The sequence below is a fragment of the Callospermophilus lateralis genome, chromosome 18, assembly GCF_048772815.1.
Source record: "Callospermophilus lateralis isolate mCalLat2 chromosome 18, mCalLat2.hap1, whole genome shotgun sequence".
NCBI classification, from domain to species: Eukaryota; Metazoa; Chordata; class Mammalia; order Rodentia; family Sciuridae; genus Callospermophilus; species Callospermophilus lateralis.
The window spans coordinates 48,732,157-48,754,291 of record NC_135322.1 but is presented as its reverse complement, the minus strand read 5'-3'; the positions used below and the strand labels follow the sequence as shown (position 1 = coordinate 48,754,291).

General features: G+C 48.9%; 1 protein-coding gene across 1 annotated transcript; it reads right to left on the bottom strand.

Moving 5' to 3' along the window:
• Positions 1 to 13,376: 13,376 nt before the first annotated feature.
• On the bottom strand, positions 13,377 to 21,490 carry LOC143383229 (cocaine esterase-like). Its single transcript, XM_076837567.1, has 12 exons — positions 21,415 to 21,490; positions 18,825 to 19,029; positions 17,773 to 17,914; positions 16,921 to 17,054; positions 16,582 to 16,840; positions 16,054 to 16,152; positions 15,634 to 15,774; positions 15,452 to 15,532; positions 15,079 to 15,226; positions 14,556 to 14,693; positions 14,002 to 14,074; positions 13,377 to 13,563 (listed from the first exon to the last, which is right to left on the bottom strand). The coding sequence occupies exons 1-12, from the start codon at positions 21,488 to 21,490 to the stop codon at positions 13,377 to 13,379; spliced, it is 1,683 nt and encodes a 560-aa protein (XP_076693682.1).
• Positions 21,491 to 22,135: the final 645 nt, after the last annotated feature.

Sequence of the window (22,135 nt, the reverse complement as noted above, 5' to 3'; positions counted from 1 at the left end):
CAGGGCCCTACCCCTCTTCTTCCCTTGGGCACCTCCCAAGGTGCCACAAGCCTCTGCAGCCCCTCTGAGATCCCAGGACCCCTCTCCTCACACTGGAGTCACTAATTCTCTGTCCTTGCAGTCACAGGCCCATGAGGGTGTTGGGGAGGAAAGGAGGGAGCAGAGAGCTGGATGTAACTGGAGGAACCTGGGAGGCTTCTCTGGGGGGGGGGGCAGAATGGAGATTTCCAGAGATGGAGAAATACAGGTGTCCTTGCTGGAGTGAGGGGAACTGCTTGCACAGTGGCAGGGAGGTGTGACTGTGACCTTCCTAGCTGACTGGGTGCCCTTCAATAGTTCCTAATCTTCTAACACCATGATCTGAGAACCTTTGAGGGCCCCTCCCTTCTCAGTCTGACCCTTCTTTGTGAAGGCATTTCTGTAGATACCCCATCAACACATGACCAAGGTCCAGTTTACAGTCACTTATCCATTGGAAAGATGTGAAACAAGTGCCTGCCTGTCCAGGGAACTCCCAGAGATTAGGTGTCTCTGAGAGATTCTGAAACATCCTGAGCCCTGCATGGGTGAATGGAAGCCAGTGTGGGTTAGGAGGACCTGCTCAACCTGACTTCCCTGATGAAGGGGTGTGGGGCTCAACTTCAGGCAGCCTAGAGGATCCCCTGCAAACTGTCCTTGGCTAGATTCTCCCCACCCCCCATGGGCTCTTACAGCTCAGTTTTGTGTCCTTCTCAGCCACTTTGGGGAGCAATCAGCTTCATCCAGATGTCAGGAGACAGCATGCTGAGAACACTTCTTCTCCTTGACCTCCACCCAATCCACAAGGCTGCTGTAGATTCAGTTCCTCTGCAGTATTCTCTGCTCCAAGCCATCGTCCCAGCCCCTTCCTGGGCAGATGCTTACTCTGCCCTCAGTCTCCTGATCTAATGCATAGCTGGGCTTTGGGCCCCTCCCAGCTCAGTCCTATTATAAGCTCCTTTGTGTCAACTAGACAACAAGTGCTTCTTCCTAATCTGGAGACTGCTAGGGTGAAGGTTCCCATAGGCTCTGCCATTTATGGCACCATCTTACTGAGGCCTTGGCTTTGACAATGACCAAGATAATAGTAATAATGTGAAATGAAGAAGAGTCTCAGCAGCGTATCTGTGTATGTGTTTGTATATATTATATCTTATACATATATAGAGATGAGAGAGAGAGACAGAGAGAGAGAGAGAGAGAGAGAGAGAGAGAATGGAAGATGGAGGCAGAGTCTAGAAGTCAAAACAAACATCTGCAATGAGATCCCCCAACACGTGGTTTAAATACAATTTGATCTAAGACCATCAGAAAAGTGTTGAAGAGGATATGGAGCAACTGGTACCCTCATAAATGGCTGGTAGGGATACAAAGTGACAGAGTCTTTGTGGAGCAGAGTTTGGTATTTCCCTTAAAGTTTCCACACACACTTGCCATATGACTCAACAATTCTCCTCTCAGGTCTTTCCTCAACAGAAATGACAGCATGGGTCCATATAAATAATTTCTGATAATGTCCCTAAGAACTTCATTAGAATTAGTTAAAAAAATGGAAGTCACTCAGATGTGTATCAACTGGTCAGTGCATAAAATGTGGTGTGCGCCTACAAGGAAACGGAATCTGAGATCTGCTTGCATCTCAAAAATAGGATGTGAAGTGACAGAGTAATTCCTAAAAGTGTCCATTTGTATCATATTTGGGGCAAGGCCAACTAGAAGAACAAGCAATTAGGTGACTGCCTTAGAGCAGGATTCAGGGCAAGGAAGGACTACAAAGGGGCATGAGGAAGTTTAGGAAGCAAAAGAAACTAGTAAAACTTGTGGTGGTGGTGTTTGCTTATCTTACATATTACCTCAGAGTGAGTAAATTGTATACTCAAGAGATTAATTTAATTGTATGTAAGTTATTTCACACTGAGCTGTGAATGGATGTAGCTCAGTGTTATAGTGCTTGCCTAGCAGGCCAAGGAGGTAGGTGTGGTCCCTAGCACTGTACACACTCACACACACACACACACACACACACACACACACACATTCTACACTAAAGCAATTTTAAAAGCTATTAAAAATCTACCAAATATCATGGAAACCCTTTGTATAATACAGTGTGCTTCTGCAGAAATGAAACATAGAGGAATGTTCACAAGAACTCAGTAAATGTTATAATGTTGCACCCATCAGGCTTCACCAAAAGGAAAGTCTTTCCTGTGCTGGGTCTCGCAGGCTTACTGTTAACCTTGTCTGTGCCCTGGTGGCCCAGTTGACAAAATGGAATTATCATCTTTTGCCTGAAATTCATGAATGTCTTTGGGCTTAAATGTAGTGAATGGAAACAAGGGAGCCATCTCCCCTGGAAAAATTGGTGCCCTAGGAGGGCATGTCAGTCAGAGGTTGGAGAGTGGGGGACTCCCAAGTCTCATCCTTTGTGATGAGAAATCCAGCCTGTGAATGTCTGAGAGAAAAAGATTTGAGAGAACCCAGAGGCACATTGAGTATTATTTGCTACCTGTGTTCAATGAGAAAAGATGAGGGGGTTTTCATAGGAGGGGCCAGAGAAGCTTAGGAAGAGCAATGAGGGGAGAAGGAAAATCAATGATGTGGATGCCATAGTGAGTGGGGGATGGTCAGGAGGCTGCAGGGGGAATTCTGCAAGACAGAGGGACACCTTACTGGAGGGAGAGGTTCTCAGGGGACCAGGGACAAGAACCTCTTGTCTGGAACTCTTGAGACTCCAAGACCTCTTCCAGGACACACCACACAGTGAAGCATCTTCTCAGATGTGTTATAATCATGTCAGTGTGGGGCTCACAGTGTCTGCAGATTCACAGAGAATAAGAGCCAACTTCAGGAGACAGGACTCTGAGGATGCCACTTGGCTCTCCTGGACATACTCAGCTGACCCAGGCTCTAGAGTCAATGGAAAAACCCAGTCCTGCTTCCCACAAGTGTGGGGATGGAAATAGATGGGAAAGTGGTTGTTTTAAATAGGCAGACATTTTCCAGTAGTTTGCAAACTTGGTTGCTGAGATCTTGGGCTGTAGGTGCTAGGGTCTCAAAACTTGTGTCCACCCAATTCACACATTGAAACCTAATCTCCAATATGATGGTTTTAAGAGTTAGGTTCGTAGCTGGGTGTGGTGGGCCATGACTGTAATCCCAGTGGCTCTGGAGGCTCAGACAGGAGGATGGGGAATTCAAAGTCAGCCTCAGCAATATTGAGGTGCTAAGCAACTCAGTGAGACTCTGTCTTGAAATAAAAATAAATAAATGAAAATACAAAATAGGACTGGGGATGTGGCTCAGTGGTTGAGTGTCCCTGAGTTCAATCCCAGGTACCAAGAGAAAAAGCGTTAGGATAAAAACTACCGGTTATTGCAGAGAGTTCTTCTTCCTCCAATGTTTAAGTCTGAACATTAGAGAAGTGCCAAGGCAAGCCGATAAAGGAGGTTTTATTCAAAAAGTAGTAATACAGACTTCTCCTGGGAGAAAGAACTGGTCATCCTGGTATCCTGGTATCCCAAGAAGTGAGAGCATCCTGCACCTTTTAGACATTTTAGGCTTTCTGTTTTCCTGCTCTCTTCCCCCTTATCTCTTCCTTCCTGACTAGGCCCAGGAATAGCAAAAAGGTGAGAAGCAGGTGGGCTGGAAGGGCCAAGGTAGAATGATGGGGCAGGAAGGGAGCTGCATCCCAGGGGCCTTAACTAGCAGCTCCCTGTCTGTTCAGGGGGTGCTTCATGAACCCCCTTCTAGGAGGGCAGTATAGGCAGGAATCCTGGTAGACAAAGTGCTCAGGAGGCATTACCATTCCAGTCTCCCAGGGGTGGTCTCCAACTTCCTGGACTCCACCTGGCCTCCATTGTCTCCATCGACCCTGTTACCTATCTACATTGACTGCCTGTCCTTAATTCTGGCTGCAATACGGTCATGGGAAGCATTATTTGTCCCTTATACCATGTAATGACTCAGTGAGAAGGTGCCCTCCATGAGTGAAAAAGCCAAAAGCAAGCTCTCCACAGACTCCCAATCTGCTGGCAACTTACTTTTTTTCTTTCTGCCTTTTTTCAGGACTGAGGTTTGAACCCAGGAGAACTATACTACTGAATTACCTCTCTAGTTCTATTCATTCTTAATTTTGAGCCAGTATTGGCATGAGATCAATATTGGCATCATATCCACCATTTTAGTTTGGGAACCATTTTATTCAGGGACTCCCAGGCTTTGATTCTGAATGTGCCTGCTAAAAGGTTCTCCTCATCCCATCCACAGTGGGAGCCATCTGTGGAAATTAGAAGAAAGACTCCCTTTGATCACTGCAAACACTTGGATGCACTGTATTCATGCCTAAAGACATCATGGAAGGCCAAATATGAAATTGACAATCTAGAGGATTCAGAGAATATTTCTAAACAAAATATAGAAGGAGCTGTGTGGCTATTTTTTGGTCATTTTCATTGAGATTTACAATCATACTTGACAAAGGAAAGCATAAAACACTGGGACTATCACAGTCTGCCCACCTAAGTAGCAAAATGGGAGATTGGGTGAGAATATAGAGGATGGGAAAGAGATAACTATGGGTGGGAAGGAGCCAGGCTCTCTGCTTCAAAACCATGGGAGAGAAGGCCTGAGGCCTACACATAATCTTCCAGGTGCCCTTCCATCAACAGCCCAGAAGACCATGGAAGGGGCCCCAGCATTGTCTCAGGATTCTGCTCCTTGTGTTCTAGCAAAATGCTCTGGTCTGTCCAGGTATGGTTCACGAAAGCCCAGGCATGACTCCTGATGCTGCTCCAAAGGGAGCAAGCAACAGACCTTGGTGATGCCCAAGTGGTGCTATTTTGCAGGTACAGAGAATCCAATGGCTCTGCTGGCACAACAGCTTCCCTGGGGTTTCAAAGGAAAGTTCTGGAGGCCAAGCTGTGGTGTGCAGCCACGGGAAAGATTCTTCACCAGAATGCCTAGTGAGGCCATGAGAGTGGGACCACTGCTCTTGACCCCAGAACTGTACAGCCACTGGCAGTGTGCAATGCCAGCCTAGGAAAACCACAGGCCATGGCAAGAGGCCCAAGAGAGCTGCCATGTGGGCTGAAAGCAGCATCACCCCAGGGGTGGGGCTGCCCAAGGCCCTGGGGACCAGTACCCTGCCCTGTGTCTAGGAGGCTGAACTTGGAGTTTGGGGATCTAGTGTCTTCTTTGGTTGTTTTCAGACTTGCTGGGGGTCTGGGAGCCCTTTCTACTTGCTATTCCTCATTTTTGGAACAGGACTATTTGCCCTGTGCCTGTTTCAAGGCTGTATCCTGAAACCATGTAACTTGTTGGAAGTCATTTCCTTTGAGTTTCAGATGAGACTTGGGACTTTGCACTTTGGAGTCACGCTGGCAAGGTTTCAGCCTTTGAGGACTATAGACATGGAATGACTGCATTGTGCATTGAAAGAAGGACGTGAACCTTGAGGGGCGGGGGCAGAATAGTATGTTTGGATGTGGTTTGCCCCTCAAAGACCCCTATCATGGATGACTGGTCCCCAGTTTGGTTTTACTTTTCAGAAGTAGGACCTAGTGATGGGCTCAGGACTGCCCTGTGAAGGGATTAATGCTAGTCTTTCAGAGTAGATTAGCTCTCACAGGAGTGGATTAATTCCTTTGAGGTGAGTGTGAGTTTTTCTAAAAGACCAAGTCTGGGGCTAGAGTTGTGGCTCTGTAATAGAGTGTTTGCCCAGCATGTGTGAGACACTGGGTTCAATTCTCAGCACCACATATGAACAAACAAATAAATAAAGGTCCATCAATATTCAATAAAAACATTGTTACAAAAGCAATTCTGCCTCTTCTCTGTCTGTTGCTTCCTCTTTGGCCATGTGATCTCTCTCCCACAAAGTCATATGATGTCATGCCATTGCCATATTATGACATAGCTGAATGACATTAACAAAGACCAAACCAGAGATGATCACCTGGGCAGAGGTAAATAAATCTTTTTTCTTTATACATTACCCAGTGTCATGTCAGTTTTATTGTTTTAGCACCCCAAATTGAACTAAAATATGTTCCAAGTCAAAAGCCACACGCATGTCTGTAATCCCAGTGACTCAGGAGGCTGAGGTCACCCTCAGCAAATTAGCAAAGTCCTAAGCAACTTAGTGAGATGCTGTATCAAAATACAATGAAAAGGGCTTGGGGACATGGCTCAGTGGTAAAGTAACCTTGGGTTTCACTCAGTACCAATAAGGTGCGGGGGACAGTACAGTATGCTCTGCATCTCAGTAAACAAGCTGCCTACACAGAATTCCTTACTGGGTGAAATTTCTTTACATGTAATGTACACAGACAGCATCCCAGATGCCTCAGGTGTGTGTTGTGACAGCCATGGACAAAGTCGGCTAAAATGTCCCTGATCAGAGACTTGTTAAGTCAACAGCACATCATCCTTTCCACTCGATGGTGGAGGAAGCTGCACCATGTAAGAGTGTGAGGTGACTCCTGTGTTAGGAAGGGGAAAGCATGGTGCCCCAGACTGACTCTCTCTCTCTCTCTCTCTCTCTCTCTCTCTCTCTCACACACACACACACACACACACACACACACACACAAACACACACACACAAACACACACACACATTCACACACACGTAAAGTCCTGGGCATTGTGTGTAAGACCCTGAGTCCTTGATGGTTCCTGTGAAGGAGCCAGGACTGGTGGGGACAGAAGAAGATGGAACCCAAATCTGTGCTTGTGACTTATTAATGATTATTTCTGATGGGTGAAGCCAAGACAATATTTATAATGGCAGCCATCAGTGATGTTGGGCAGCTCTCCTTGTCTGGAAATTCCTAGTGACTTTTGAGAGGAGCCTGGTCAACAGCAGAGAGGTGGGAAAGACCCTCTGTGGGTGTGCCATGGGGGAGAGGTGAGTGTGGACTCCTCCTGGGCAGAGTGGGGAGGAGTAGCAGGAGATAAGGGGGCCCACAGTAGAAGCCTATAAGGGAAAGGATCAAGGGCCAAGGACAGCCCAGGCATCCTGCCAACCTTGCCTAACTTCTGATGAGGGCCTGGATGCTGCCTGTAGGCTCGGAGTCCCTTCACCTTTGCCCTAATGGCCAAGCCATACCCTTTTTTAGTTCAGGTGCATAAAGTGACAGGAGCCCAGTGACATCCCACATCCCCTTTAGGACACAGTGCCTGGGGCCTTCTGTATTTCCCCCCAAAGACAGGTAACCTTGCACGGAACCCCTTTGAGAGGGTCAGGTCACCCCTCTGGCCAAAGGCATGACCTAGAGACAAATGGCAGCAGGAAGGTGTTCCTAAGTGGCTGTTTTTCCCATTGGCAGCTGGAGCTCCAGCACAGCAGCACTCAGTGTCCTGAATGCCCCGTCCAGAGACAGGGAAGGGGGCCCTGCTCTTCTGGGTTCCTCAGTCTCCCCTCATACCCTGCCTTCTCCTTGGTGGTGGTGACATCAGGCTGATTGACCCTGTCTGCACTTCAGGGGAGTCACCCTGGGCATTAGGTGGACCCCTGGACCCCTGTGTGGCTGCACATTCCCGTCTGTCCACTATCATTTCCACCATCCTCCCCCTCCCTGTCACCTATCCTCCTGCAGCCTCAGTCTCTTCCTCTGCACCCTTTGGCTGATGGGACTCCAGACACTGCCCCCCCAAACCCAAACTGAAGCCTCACCCAGGCCTTGGAGGAGGAGCAGCAGGACCCCACAGGCCATGATGCCCAGCTGCCCATAAAGTCTGTGCAGCCACATGGTCGGCTCCCAGGGCTGTTTCTGTGCTGTTGCGGTTGGCTGTGCTTCAGAGGTCAGCACAGAGAAGGACCTGGGCCCAGGTGGATTTTGCACAGAGGAGGCAGAGTAATGAGTGGTGTCCTGCAAGCTGGGCACTGTGGGAGAGCCACTCTGTACCCGCACAGGTTACAGAGCCAGTGGGTACTGAGCAGGACAGGACTCCCTGCCTCTTAGCTCCTCTGAGATCCCAGGAACCCATTCCTCACCCCTGGAGTCACTAATTTACTGTCCCAGCAGCCACTGGCTCTTTTATTCTACTTTTTTTGCTGCTGTGACCCAAAGACCTGACAAGAAAAACAAGGAAATGAAAAAGTTCATTTGGGGCTCATGGTTTCAGAGGGCTCAGTCCAAAGACAGCGGGTCCATTCCTTAGGTCTCGAGGAGAGGCTGAATATCATGGTGGAAGGGTGTAGTGGAGGAGAGCTGCTCAAGACATCATACCAGGAGGCAGAAAGAGAGCGAGCTCCACTCAACAAAGACTAAATACATACCCTCAGGCCCGCCCCAGTGACCCACCTCCTCCAGCTCCACACTCCAAGGCTACAGTTACCATCCAGTGAACCCTCATCAGGGGATTAATTCAATGATTGGGTTAAGGCTTTCATAACCCAATCATGTCACTTCCAAACTTTCTGGTATTGTCTCACACACTGGCCCATGAGGGTGTTGGGGTGGAGAGGAGGGAGCAGTGGGCTGTAATTAGAGGTGCCAGGAGGGCTTCTCTGAGGGGACACAAAATGAAGATCCCCACAGGTGAGAAATGATGACCTTGGGGGATGAAGGGGACTGCCTGAGCAAACTGGGCAGTGTGACTGTGCCCTTGTTACTGGGAAATCCTTCTTCCCCTCAGCATTCATAGTTTCCTAAGTTCCCTCCAAGGTCCTTGTAGTCCTGGTCTGAGGGTCTGTGTAAACCTGTCCCTATTTGGTCCTGGTTGCTCTGTTGAAATACACTGGTGACTGGAACTGTGACACTTCTTAAGAACCCACCCCCTTGGGCTGGGGATGTAGCTCTGTGGGTAGAGTGCTTGCCTTGCATGCACAAGACCCTGGGTTCAATCCTCAGCACCACAAGAAAAGAAAAGAAAAGAAAGAAAGAAAGAAAGAAAGAAAGAAAGAAAGAAAGAAAGAGAGAGTGGAATGTGGACCTGGAAGGGCTCTCTTGGGCATCTGGGGCCGCTGGGGAGACAGGCCCATAACCAGGAGTTGTCAAATCTTCTAGAATCCTGCAAGGACATAGGGAATACAGCAGGAGACAGGAGTGCCTGCTCTGCCTGACTTCCTGGAGGAAGGGGTGTGGGCTCCACCTCAGATGACCTTCAGTACCTTCTCCTAACAGGCCTTGGCTTCTTCATTCTAGCCTGGGTTCATTCCTACACACCAGGATAGCAAGTGTCTTTATTGGTGCATTTCAAGGAGTGACAATATTCCCAGGTGGCTGTGTCCTTGGCTTCTCCTTGACTTCTACCTAAAGAGCAAGGTCTGTTGTTGATCCAAAGCTTTCCGTCCAATGCACTGTGGTCCAAGCCACTGTCCCAGCTCCTGTCCAGGCAGATGCTCTCTCTGTATTCTCCGGACCTAGTTCACAGCTGGGGCTGTGGAGGTTAAGATATTCTAGCTCCTCCTGGTTCATAGCCATGTTATAAGCTCCTTAATGTCAACTGAAAAACAGTGCTCCTTCCTAACCTGGAAGTTGCTGTCTACCTCTTGGTGAAGGTCCCCAAACTAACAGTAAAACTGTGGAATGAAGAAGAGTCTTCAGAGCATTCCGGCATGTGGGGGGTGGGGTGGGGTGTAAAACTGACATATATGTAATGATCTAGAGAAAGCCTGAGAGAAGAGAAGAGGAGAGAGAGAGCGAGAGAGCGAAAGAGAGAGAGAGAAAAAAACACAGAGAAGAAGATTGAAGCAGAAGCTAAAAATTCAGGAAAATATCTGCAATGACAAATCACTGCTACCGCCCTTTCCATCTCATCAGGTTTAAGACCCCCTAAAAGCAAGTTTTGGTGAGAATATGGAGCATCTGTCACCCTCGTATTGTTTAATGGGATAAAAAATAATATAGTCATTTTGGGAGTTAACTAGACATTGTCCTTAAAAGTTCAGCCCAGAGCTGGGAGCAGTGGCACATGCCTATAATCTCAGCAACTTAGGGGGCAGACACACTAGGATTCTGAGTTAAAGGTGAGCTTTAGAAACTAAGCAAGTTCCTCAGTATTTTAGGGACACCCAGTCTCAAATTAAAAGATAAATAAATACAAAATGGATTGGAGCTGTAGTCAGTAGTGAAGCAACCCTGGGTTAATTTCCCAGTACCCTGTCCACCAAAAAAAAAAAGAAAGAAAAAACAAGTTTCACTCAATCTCAGTGATTTGACACAGAGGAATCTTTTATTTATTTATTTATTTTAGTTTTCGGCGGACACAATATCTTTTGTTTGTATGTGGTGCTGAGGATCGAACCCGGGCCGCACGCAAGCCAGGCAAGCAAGCTACCGCTTGAGCCACATTCCCAGCCGGACAGAGAGGATTCTTATCTCAGAGTTTTATCAAAAAAAAAAAAAAAGAAGAAGAAGAAGAAGAAGAAGAAGAAGAAGAGCACATGTCCACTAAGTGATTTCTGAAAATATACACCCAAGTTTTATGTAAAATAGCCTAAGCCAGGCATGATGGTACCCTTTTTGCAGTTCAGGTACTCAGGAGGTCAAAGGAGGAGGATTGGAAGTTGGAGGCCAGCCTGGACAAGTTAGTGAGACCCAACTCAAACTAAAATAAACAGGGATGGATATGTAGATCAGTTTTAGAGAACTCATGGGTTAAGTCTCCACTAAAAAGGGGAAAAAAAAAATAAGAGGGAGGAGGACAAATGGAAGTCACTCAGGTGTGCATCAACTGGGAATGGCTTAAAGTGTGGCAGAAGTATTCATGCAAGGCCACTCCCGAAAAAGAGAAGAATTTGCAAGTTCAAAGCCAGCCTCAGCAATTTAACGAGGCACGAAGCAACTCAGTGAGATCTTTCTCTAGTAAAATAGAAAAGAGGGCTAGGGTTTGACTCACTGGTCAAGTACACCTGAGTTCAATCCCCAGTACCCCTGCCACCCAAAAAAAAGCTCTTAAAAAAGCTACTGAATGGGCTGGAGTTGTGGCTCTCTTATAGAACACTCACCTAGCACGGGTGAGCCACTAGGTTCAATCCTCAGCACCACATAAAGATAAATAAATAAAGGTATTGTGTCCATCTACAACTAAAAAATATTTTTAAAAGAAAAGAAAAAAAAAACAGCTACTAAAACTATTGAAAGTCTGAAAAATAGTCTGAGGACCCACTCTGGGAGCATCCTGTGCATGCTCAGAACTGAAAACCATACAGGGGCATGTTTGCAGCAGGAGCACAAGGAATGTTTTCTGCACAGAGTGGAAGGATTATGCACCAGTCCCTGTCTTTTCACCTCTGCAGAGATCCAGTCAGCCCAGGCTTACTGCTGTCCTCGTCTGCCACCTGGTGTCCAGGATGGGCAACACGGCAATCTTCATCTTCAGCCCTAAAGGCCTTGGTGCCCTGTGGTGGGGCTTAAATGCATTGGGTGAATAAATAAATAAATAAATAAATAAATAAATAAATAAATAAATAAATAAATAAAAGCACTGGGTGAAAGAGGAGAGTTTCTCTGCTGGGAAAAGTGGTCCCGCATGGGGGCAAGTTGGTGAGACGGAGGGTAAAGGGGGAGTCCCAGGGTCCCTGGAGTAAGGGACACAGCCTTTCCATGACAGAGAGAAAATGCTTTGGAGGAACAAAAGGGCATGTTGAGCTTCATTTGGCACTTTTGATTACTGAGATAAAAGATGAGAGGGTTTCTAGTGGAGGGTCCAGAAAAGTTTAGGGGCATCAATGAGGTGAAATGGAAAGTCAGTCATGTGCATGCCATAGTGAGCAGGAGGCTGCAGAGGGAATTCTGAAAGATTGTACATGGAGAGATCCTCAGGGAGCCAGGGACAAGAATCTCTTTTGCTATGTGTCTGGACCTCCTGACATGTCAAGGCCTCTTCCAGGACACACCACACAGAGAAACATCTTCATAGCTGTGTTGTGATTGTGTCAGTGTGGGGCTCACAGTGTCTGCAGAGCCACAGAGACTAAGAGGCAACTTCAGGAGACAGGACCCTGAGGACCCCACCTGGCTCTCCAGGATGCACCCAGCTGGTCCAGGATCCAGAAGCCAATGGAAAAGCCCAGTCCTGCTTCTCATAAGGATGGGGCCAGTCACCTCCTTGGGACATAAATAGATGAGTATGTCCATAGATTGAAATGCTAATGATGAATGACATTTAATCTCCAGGTGGACTCAGGGATATGGAATTCTGGTTTTGTTTGTAGCCTGGGTGTGTTAGATGTGGGAACTCTAAGTGTTTGGCCTGAAAGTTTTTGTGCTGCAAATTATACATTGAAAGCCAGTCTGCATGGGCTGGGGATAGAGCTCAGGTAGTAGAGTGCTTCCCTAGCCTGCACTAAGCTCTAGTGCATTAAGTTCTAATGCACTAAGCTCAATCCCCAACAACGACAACACACACACACACAATGCATAACTAATAAAATCAGTCTACTTCTTGGGCTTTGATTGAAAAAGAAAGAAAAAAAGCCAGTCTGAAATGATGAATCATTGGGAGGGGACAGGGTTTAGGAACTGTCAAATAGTCCCAAGAGAACTTGTTCACCCCTTCTTCCAAGTAAGGACATAGTGGGAAGTTGCCATCTAGAAACCAAAGCAAGACCTCCCCACACAACAAATTGGCTAACACCTTGATTCTGGACTTGTCACATCCAACACAGAAGACAACTCATTTGCATTGTTTATGAGCTACTCAGTTTATGTGTTTATTTGTTGATATTTTGTTGTTAGCACTGTGATCAAACCCAGGACCTTGTGCATGCTTGACAAGTACTTTACCACTGAGCTACTCTCCCAGGACTTGTTGTTTTACTTTGAGTTCGTGTCTCCCTAAGTGGCCAGCCTGTGCTACATATGTAATTCTTTTCCCTCAGCCTCCTGAGTGGCTTTGGTTGTGGGCATGTGCCATCGTGCCAAGCTAGGTTATTATTAGAGTTGTTGTTGTTGCTGTTGCTGTTGCTGTTGTTGTTATAGGAGCCTGATGGAGTAAAACCCTGGGGTTTGTGGTGTCCAGGTTTCTACAGAGGTCCCACTGGTATGAGAAATATGTGGTAAGTGCTGAGAGGCGGGCAAGAGGTTCAGAAAAGTACCAGCACCACTTCCAAAAACGTCACTGTGAGCATGGGAGGGTATGGCTACTGGGAGAAAGGGATAGATGGGGTTGTAGGGAAGGAGAGGAGTGGAAGGGAGGGAGGGACTCAGGCACAGTGGGATGAGGAGGAAGGTGGGCATGCACTGGGAATTAATGAGTGTGTCTAACAGGAGAGGACCCATGGCGGAGTGGATGGACGAATAGCTATGTGAACGAGTGGGTCAACCCTGTTTCTTGGATGGGCATGTGTGGGCACCACAGGAAGACCCCATCACACCTAGCACACCCCTCCCTTGCTGACAAGGAAACTAGAATTCTGTGTGCTTGTCCTCAGCCCCCATTATCTCCTGGATCTTCTGAGGCAGGGTCTTGGTCCAGAACTGCAGCCTGTGTGCCTTCAGGGCCTGGCCCACAGCAGGCTGGATGTCCAGCTTCAGGTACTGCTGGTCCTGGTCGAACACTGGCCAGTGGGGTAGGCCCTCTCCGTTGGGGTTCCTGTGCACATGCCCTCCCAGCAAGGCAGGGCAAGGGTCAGTCTGAGCTCTGTTGAACTCAGACCTGACCTTAAACCCAAATTATGGACAGGGTAGCCAGCCAGGCACACAGAGGTGTTGAGAATGGGGAGAGGTGTCCTGATGTAGGAAAGTAATGACCTCTCACTAGTGTCATTCCACACAGGGCAGAGCAACCTGGCCTGTGTTGCCCTTTCCTGTGAGAGGCTGGCTCCCACGGTAGCCCAGCACTATGGCTTACCCTCTGGACCACTGTGAGAAGAGACAGTGACCTGCACCCAAAAAGCACCCTCTTTTAGTGTGGGTCTTCCCGTTGGGTAGAGGGCTAAGATGTGATGGAGGAAAACACACCATAGCTAATAGGGTCACTTCAGACAAGGGGAACAGTGGAGGGCCCGTGCCCCCAGGCAGATTTTCTCACCCATTTCGAGCAAAGTTGCCCCAATACTTCATCATCCTCCTTTTCAGCAGCTCCTCCTCCTCAGTGAGCTCAACTGTGGGAGGAAAAAGCAAGGGTCTAGGTCCTGGCCAACCCCATCCAGCTGTCCACTCCTGTGCCACACTCACCACCCCAGCCCCAGGCTTGTGTCCCTTCCCTATCACAACAGTCCTGGGGCCAGGCCCTCTGCTTGCCCAACCTGCCTTTACTACTCCCAGCCTTTAACTGAATCAACACTGGGCTCCTCTTTGCCATAGAATTTTCCTTATTTGGACACTGTGAAGTCATTTAAGAAATGATTTGGCTTTTACCCAACCCCCTCTTCTCCTATGCTAGATATCATGTTTGATGTGAGAACAGGTAGAAAGGAGCATAGATTGGAGTGGGAAAGGTCTAACCCTGGAATGACCTGTTGAGTTGTAAGATGGTAGACACTGGATCCCATGCTCTCCCTTACCCCAGTTCCTCATTGTACCATGAGAGTGACTGCCACCCTGTACCCATGAGAATGCTCCTGTGGAACAAGGAGAACTCACCTATGATGCCATTGAGGTAGGATCCAAAGACAAAGATGCACTCATCACCATGGTCAGCCTTCACGTGTGGAGGCCTCAGGTCCTTAATGAAGCTGGGTGGATGCTGGAACTCATAGAAATAGACAGGAGCATGGGAACCTGGAGGGTAGACAGGATGTGTCACTCTTGGTGTCAAGATTGCTAGGTCCAAAGCTGGCTTGAATCTTCACAGTGGCTTGGAAGCCCAGAATGGTTCAGAGGCAGTTGGAAGGCTCTTTGTTAAGTCATATCTTGGACTTCCTGGCTGTATGGTGACAGGCAAGTCCTTGAATGCCACTACCTTATTTCCCTCCTCTGTAAAATGTGTGTGTAATGTCTATGTCTCACTCTAGCCATAAGGATTTACTGAGATGAGGGCCTTCAGGTACCTGGGAACAGGGTCTGGATAAAGACATGTGTCAGGACCTGTCACCAGACCTCACCTGGGACCCACAGCTCTCAGCTGTCTCCTAGGAAGCCAGGATTCAGGTTCAGATACACTCACTCTGATAATGTGCTACTTGGAGTGCAGGCATCACAAACATGAAGTCCGCCATCATCTCCTGGAACTGGAGTCGGAGGGTGTGGGGGTCCTCGTTGTCTCCCATGTACTCCTTCATCAATAGGTCAGCACATTTGGCAGGCAACTTCATCTAGTTCAGGTGACCAGGGAGAGTCAGGTTAGGCAATCTCTGGGGCAGGGAGTCAGGAGCTAGAGGGCAGGGATTGGTGTTTGGGATGTCTCAGGGAATAGGGCAACGGTGTCATTGTGGCCCCACTCACAAATTTACATAGATCAACTTTTGTTCCTGTGCATTACTAAAAAGGAAGACTGTCTGGCTGCACTCTTGCCTGGCCCAGGACCTCAGGAGTCTCACCCTCTGTGTTGATATTCTCTGCAGAACAGCTCGCATGGTCTCTCTGTCTATGTCGTTCTGCATTTCAGGGGGGCCCAAGTACTGTGTGGTGAAAAGATAGTGTAGAGTTGGGGGTGAGATGACCAGGAGGTACGAAGTCTAAACCTGCTCCCACCTGACACTATCATGTGGGAGGGACTCACCATGGGAAGGAGCCAGCCATACTCATCACTGGTGAAACCCATGATGCTCGGAACAGGTTGAAAATCAGCAGAGGCCAGAAGCTCCTGGGGGTGCCTGGGTAGGAAGGCCCCATCCACCACAGCAGGAATCATCTTGAAGGGCTAAGGGGGCATTCAAAGTCCATGATTATGGGAAGCAAAGTCTCTTTTCTAATGACACCTGAGTTACTCTAACGCAACCTACTCATCCCATGATTCTCACACCAACATTCAGAGATTCTACACCTGGTTTAGCATATTTTTATCTCAATTCCCATCCAGAACTATGAGGATACAAGAAGACCAAGCCTTGGAAATGACATCATTGTTCCACAGTAGAAATCACTGTATTTTCCTTACACCATAACCCCTGTCTCCTCACTAAAGTCCATTCAGCCCTACCTTGGTAACAGCCAGCATTTCCTGTTCACTCTTGCCCCGCAGGCAGCTCACCAGGGCCTCTGACTCTACTTGCCCACAGGCAGACAGGTTGGCCACCATCTGTAAAGGCACCAAAAAGAGGCTGAATCATCCCTCCAGACAGGGAGGGGGGTTGCAGCCTAAGGTCTCAGCTGTTGCAGGTTACCCATAATTCTCAAAGGGAGCCATGTGTGTATTGCAGCAAGTATGAAATCCTTCCACCTTTCCTGAAGCTCAGGTGTCAGCCAAAGGAGCCATCACACCTGCTTACATGGGTCTTCTGAGGAGGAGGCTCCAAGGTGTACCTTTGCAGACCCTAGACCAAAATCAACCACTTGAGGCAGAGATGTGTGGATTCTGACCTTTGAGATTCTCAGAAACACTGGGGTGGTGGCCAGTTCTGGAGACACCTGAATGGTCTTTGTTTTCATGGAACAGACAGAGTGGCAGAGGCTCTGAAGTTGAAGGGTGAGTCAGCAGATTTGGCCTTGGGCAGTAAAGGATACTCACTGTGGAGACATCTTTAGATGAGCTGGTGATAAGGTCAGGCAGCAGGGCCACCCCACTCTGTATGATGGCACCATGGAAGAGTCCTTGGGACATTGGTGACACCACAAGCGAGGACACACTAGTGCCACCTGCAGACACGCCAAAAATGGTGACCCGATCAGGGTTGCCTCCAAAGTGGGCGATATTCTGCTGGACCCAGCGTAGGGCGGCCACTTGGTCCAGGTAGCCCCAGTTGCCAGTGGCATGCTGGTCTCCAGTGCTGAGAAATGCAAGGATGATGATCAATGGATGGTCCTCTGTCTACTTAGTGCCCATGGACCATCCCTGTCCCAGGCTCACCTGAAGAAGCCCAGAACTCCCAGGCGGTACTGAATAGTGACCACCAGTACATTTTCAATGGCTGACAGAATAGAACAATCAAGCATGGAACCTGAGCCCATCACCAAGCCACCACCATGGATCCAGACCATCACCTGGGAAATCAGGAGATATACCATGTGGTGGACACCCTGCCCAATCCCATTGTGGCTGATCCCCTAGTCTGAACACCACTTTGGTTGTGTAGCTACCCACACAGAACTCTAGTAGGACTTCATGACCTATGGCACTCATCACAGAATAATTTCAATTTGGAAGATCAGGCCTCCCATACTTTGGGATCGAATCACCAATTAGAACCCGGATCTATTTCTCTCAGAACTACTCTGAAAGGAAAAGAAAAGTGATGATTCTGTTATTACCCCACTTGAACATTAATTTAAAGTGTCATCTAATCTCTGGCCCCCAAATTAATAGATTGTCATGGAATGTAGTGACTGCAAAATTGCAGATTTGGTCACCTGAATGAATCTCCTGGATGCAAGCTGGTGAGATGATCAGTGGGTCAGTACATTTGGCCTTTGAGAGCATCCAGGCTCTTTGACTCCATGCCTAAGTCAGCTTCCTGCCTGCATAAGAGGCCTTCTAGGAGCTGATAGTGAGAAACTTTTCATGGTAATTCACTCCACAGTGGTGGCCAGCTGAACCTGTGTCTTCCAGTGTCTTTGGTATTGTTATGTAGTACTTGGGGTCAATCCCAGGCCTTCATAGCATTGTGCTAGGTCTCTACCTTGAACCATGTCCCAAGCCCACTTCTAATGTTCTCCCAAAAATGTTCTCCCACGCTTCAACTGACCATGACTTAACACTCACAGGCAGGTTAGAGCCCTCACGGGCATGTGCAGGCACGTAGATGCTGAGGTACAGGCAGTCCTCTGACATGGGGATGGGAGGCAAGTTTATACTCCCTAGGTTCAGAGCCTCTAGATTCAATGCATCTGCATTTTGCAAACACCTGATGACAATGAAATACAGTTACTCCAGGGGCTGAGCAGTGATCAATTCAGACCTCAGGTCCTGACTGGATCCCAGACAACCTCACTCCCTGCCTTAACTGATGCCTGGCCTTACATGATCCTTCTTTCAAGTCATTCCCGACTGAGTTCCAGGCCACAGGGTCGGGGAAGCAGGGATGATCCCAGACCCCCAGGGAAACACAGGCTGCATGTGTTGACATTCACCACTTATCCCTGTCCCCATTCAGGCCTGGAACAGCATAGGTGTCCCCACACAGGTGGTGCCTGAGTGGATGGAGGTTACTTCTCACAGAAGGGTAATGGGGCATCCCACAACCCAACTTGAGACTCTCAGAAAACCTCACCCCTCCACTGAGTCTCCAGCTGTAAGCACATGGCCCTTTCCCTTGGCCCTGTGGGTGGGGTCTCCAAGGATCCACCACATTGCCCTCCTCAGGGATCTGCAGCATCGACTGCTGGAGTCAAGGTCTTTATAGGTTCAGAGAGCCAAGTCAACCCTCTCTGAGACACATCTCCCCTGGTGGGAGAGAACCCCTGGAGTAAGCCAAATCCAGGGACATGTGTTTCTGCTCTTGTGTTCAGCATCTGGAGCTAATGCCTATTGGGTTCCAAGCCCTGAGGCAGGGGCCTGGCAGGTTTACTCCTGCATTAGAAAAATGAATGTGGGAATTGCCCCAATGCAGAGGGATATATTTCTATACATTTGTTTATTTAGGGTCTGGGTTTCAAAGCTGGTGCATTAGGTTGCTAAAACCACATTACCACTGGTCTACAGCCTCAGGCCTTGCAGTACAGTGTAGATAAAGAAGCCACAGTAGCCTGGCCCAGGACTCGGAGTACCCACCCTCACCCCAGTCCTGAGGTTCCCCAGACCCTAGGAGAACTTACATGGCCGGGTGGGAGGTCCCATCCCTCACACCACTCCAAGGTTCAGGGGGCTCAGGGGCTGCAAAGCGCAGTGGTCCTACAGGTGGCTTGGCAAAGGGAATTCCCAGGAAGGTGTGGACCCCCACATCGGTTTCCTTCACATGGACAAGGCTGCCCCGCACCTGTCCAGTGTGGGTGGTTCGAATAGGGCTGACTGAGTCCTGGCCTGTGGGCAGAGAGGGGCACTTCAGGCTCAGGTCTGCCCACTCAGCTGCTGGCCTGCAGCACCTTGGCCTGGTTAGCCCTCCTCAGCTCCGCCTTATGGAGGGAACCTGATCTGTCAACATTCACTTCAGAATCTTTCTGCCCATCCTTAATTCCTATCCCCACCACAACTATCACTCAACAAGGTCACAGCCTATCTCTCCAGGCTCACCAGGCCCCTGTGACTTGCCACCATCCTTTAGCCCTAGCAACTTCCAGCAGAATGTCTTTGGGGCTGATGGGTCAAGAGTGTCCATTGCACTAACTGTGCCAGGTCATGTCACGCACTAGGAGGACTGTGGGAATGGAACTAAAGATTTCTATCCTTAAGGATCTCATACTTGATGGGACAAGAAATGACATAAAGAAGCATCATTCATGTAAGGAGATATGAACAGTGGGAGGAGAGCTATGAGTTCAGGCCATAAACTTCTTGTCCCTCCTGGGGTTGGGGATGAGGGTAAGGAGGCAATGAAAAGTCAAGCTAGATATATGTGGCTTCTCCAAGTCATGATATTTGTTAAAAGTTGATAGTGGGCATATGGGGTTTATCTCCTCTCTGTGTCCCAGAATAGGTCCTCATTTGGGTGCTGTGCAGCCCTCAGGATGCCCCAGTCCTCTCTCTATGCTTCAGGGTGCAGAGAGTTACGCAGTCAGGTCCACAGGCCTCCTGCTATTGTTGACATCGCCACAGCTCCCACATCACTGGAGCCTTCCCTCCCCCAGGCTCCAGTTCTCACTCTAGAGTTTGGCAGATGTGAGCTGGTTTCCATAAGAAAATGTTAAGAACTTCAAACCTCCTCCTCTCTCCCACGAGATGAGCTAGGATCTGATGTTTGATGCTACCTGGAACAGGTCAGGCCAGGGCAGCATACACTTACAGAACCAGAGAAGGAAATTGGCCAGCATCCCTCCAAGTCCAAATGCACACTCCTGTCCCTACCAACATGCTGTCTCCACACAAGGCCTTGCCAGATGGGATCCTGGTCCATGTAACTCATGTGGCCACTGCCACTAATGCCTGATATTAGTTACTACAAAGGACAAAGCCTGCGAAATACTCCTGCTCACAGTCTGGTGACATTATGTAGCTGCTTCCTTGAGGACAAGCCCTGAATGAAACAGCAGGAGGAATCTACTCATGTATATATGGAGTGGTGGGAAGTGTCCTCATGTCCATGTGGAAAAGGTCACACCAGAAATGATGGGTTTGTGACCATTTAGGTGACAGACAAAGATGAGGAGTGTGTAAGACCTGGACTCTATTCAAGACCTAGATGGGCCTGTGGAAGAGCCAGAACTGGGTGGGCAGAAGACTGTGGGACTCAATTCTATACTCTCTCATGACTCAGTTTTTCTTTTTTTAATTTTTGGACATGAGTTAAAGAAAAAAAGACTGTTGAAAATAGAATCTGTCAGTGAAGCTAGAAAAATCTTCCTGTTCTCTAAGACGCCAGGTAAGGGAGGAAGCCTGTCAGCGGTGGTCCAAGGGGGACAGGCGAGCCTGGATTCCTCTGTGAGATTAGACTGGGAAAGCTGGGTCTATGTCCAACGCCCACACTAGGAGCCTTTGGGGTGGGAGGGATCCAGGGCTGCTGACACTCCCTGGGCATGGTGCTCTCCTGCCAATACCTTCTGATAAGGGCCTAGAGACTTCTAGCAGGTACAGAGCACATCGCTTTTATCCTAGAACAATCCAAGCCATGCCAGTTCAGGTTGACCAGTGAAGAGAATTCACCAGTCATTCAGATCAGCTTTGAGAAGTGGTTCCCGGGGTTTCTGTAACCCCCAGGGCCAGTAACCTTGACTGTGGCCCCTTTGGAAGATGCCAGCACTTCTGTGTCCAAGGGGTCAAAACACTCAGAGCCAAATGTAACCATCAAGCTCTTATATTGCTGTTGTTATTATCCAAGGGGGAGTAGTAGCTACAGCCACAGCCACACACAGGAGGGAAAGGTCCCTGTCCTTGTTCCTTTGCCAGGAGGCTTCTGACTTGCCCATTCCCTGGATTCCATTCCCACAGTCTTCTGCCCACCCAGTCCTGGGATCTTCCACAGGCCCATCTAGGTCTTAATTTGGGTCCAGGTCTTACACACTACTCATCTTTGTCTCTCACCTAAATGGTCACAAACCCATCAGAATCCCCTCACACTAGCTCACTCCTCCATGGGGGTGTCCTCAGGCAGCTCTGACCCTCTCTGGCTCACCCTCCAGCCCCTCATCCCCCTCATCTGGCTCCTCTACCAACTCCCCCGCCCTGGTGCCTTCCCTCCAGGCTCAGGCTCTGTCTCTGTGCACTTTGGCAGATCCAACCTGGTCTCTACCACCCTCCCCATGGCAGCCTCACCCTGGCCCTGGATGAGGAGCATCAGGAGCCCATAGGCCACGAGGATGAGCCAGGCAGGAAGTCGATGCAGGCACATGGTCGGCTCCCAGGGCTGCTTCTGTATTCTCTGGGCTTCACCTGGAAATGCAGAGCAGCATTCTGCCAGGTGGAATTTGAACCTGACAGTGAGGAGGCGGGGAAATGGGAGGTGCCCTGCAAGGTGTGTGCTGCAGGAGAGTCACTCTGAACTCTCAGAGGTCATGGAGCCGCAGTGGGCAGGGCCCTACCCCTCTTCTTCCCTTGGCCGCCTTCCTACACTCTGCAGCCCCTCTGAGATCCAGGACCCTTCTCCTCACAACCTAGAGTCACTAATTCTCTGTCCTTGCTGACCCAGGCCCATGAGGGTGTTGGGGAGGAGAGGAGGGAGCAGAGAGCTGGATGTAACTGGAGGAATCTGGAGGGCTTCACTGGGGGGTGCAGAATGAAGATTTCCAGAGATGGAGAAACACAGGTGACCTTGCTGGAGTGAAGGGAACTACTTGCACAGTGGCAGGGAGGTGTGACTGTGACCTTCCTAGCTGACTGGGTGCCCTTCAATTGTCCCTAATTTTCTATACACCATCATCTGAGAACATCTGAGGGCCTCTCCCTTCTTATTCTGGCCCTAAATTGAAGGCATTTTTGTAGATACCCCATCAACACATGACCAAGGTCCCTTCTACAGTCACTTATCCACTGGAAA

Bases quoted from the DNA above. Each gene is read 5' to 3' on its own strand.
- LOC143383229 (XM_076837567.1), bottom strand. From the start codon at position 21,490: ATGTGCCTGCATCGACTTCCTGCCTGGCTCATCCTCGTGGCCTATGGG. The intron at 16,153-16,581 runs GTGAGTATCCTT...GTGCCTTTACAG, and splicing joins CATCTAAAGATGTCTCCACA to ATGGTGGCCAACCTGTCTGC. The intron at 15,227-15,451 runs GTGAGACTCCTG...CACCTGAACTAG, and splicing joins AGAGAATATCAACACAGAGG to ATGAAGTTGCCTGCCAAATG.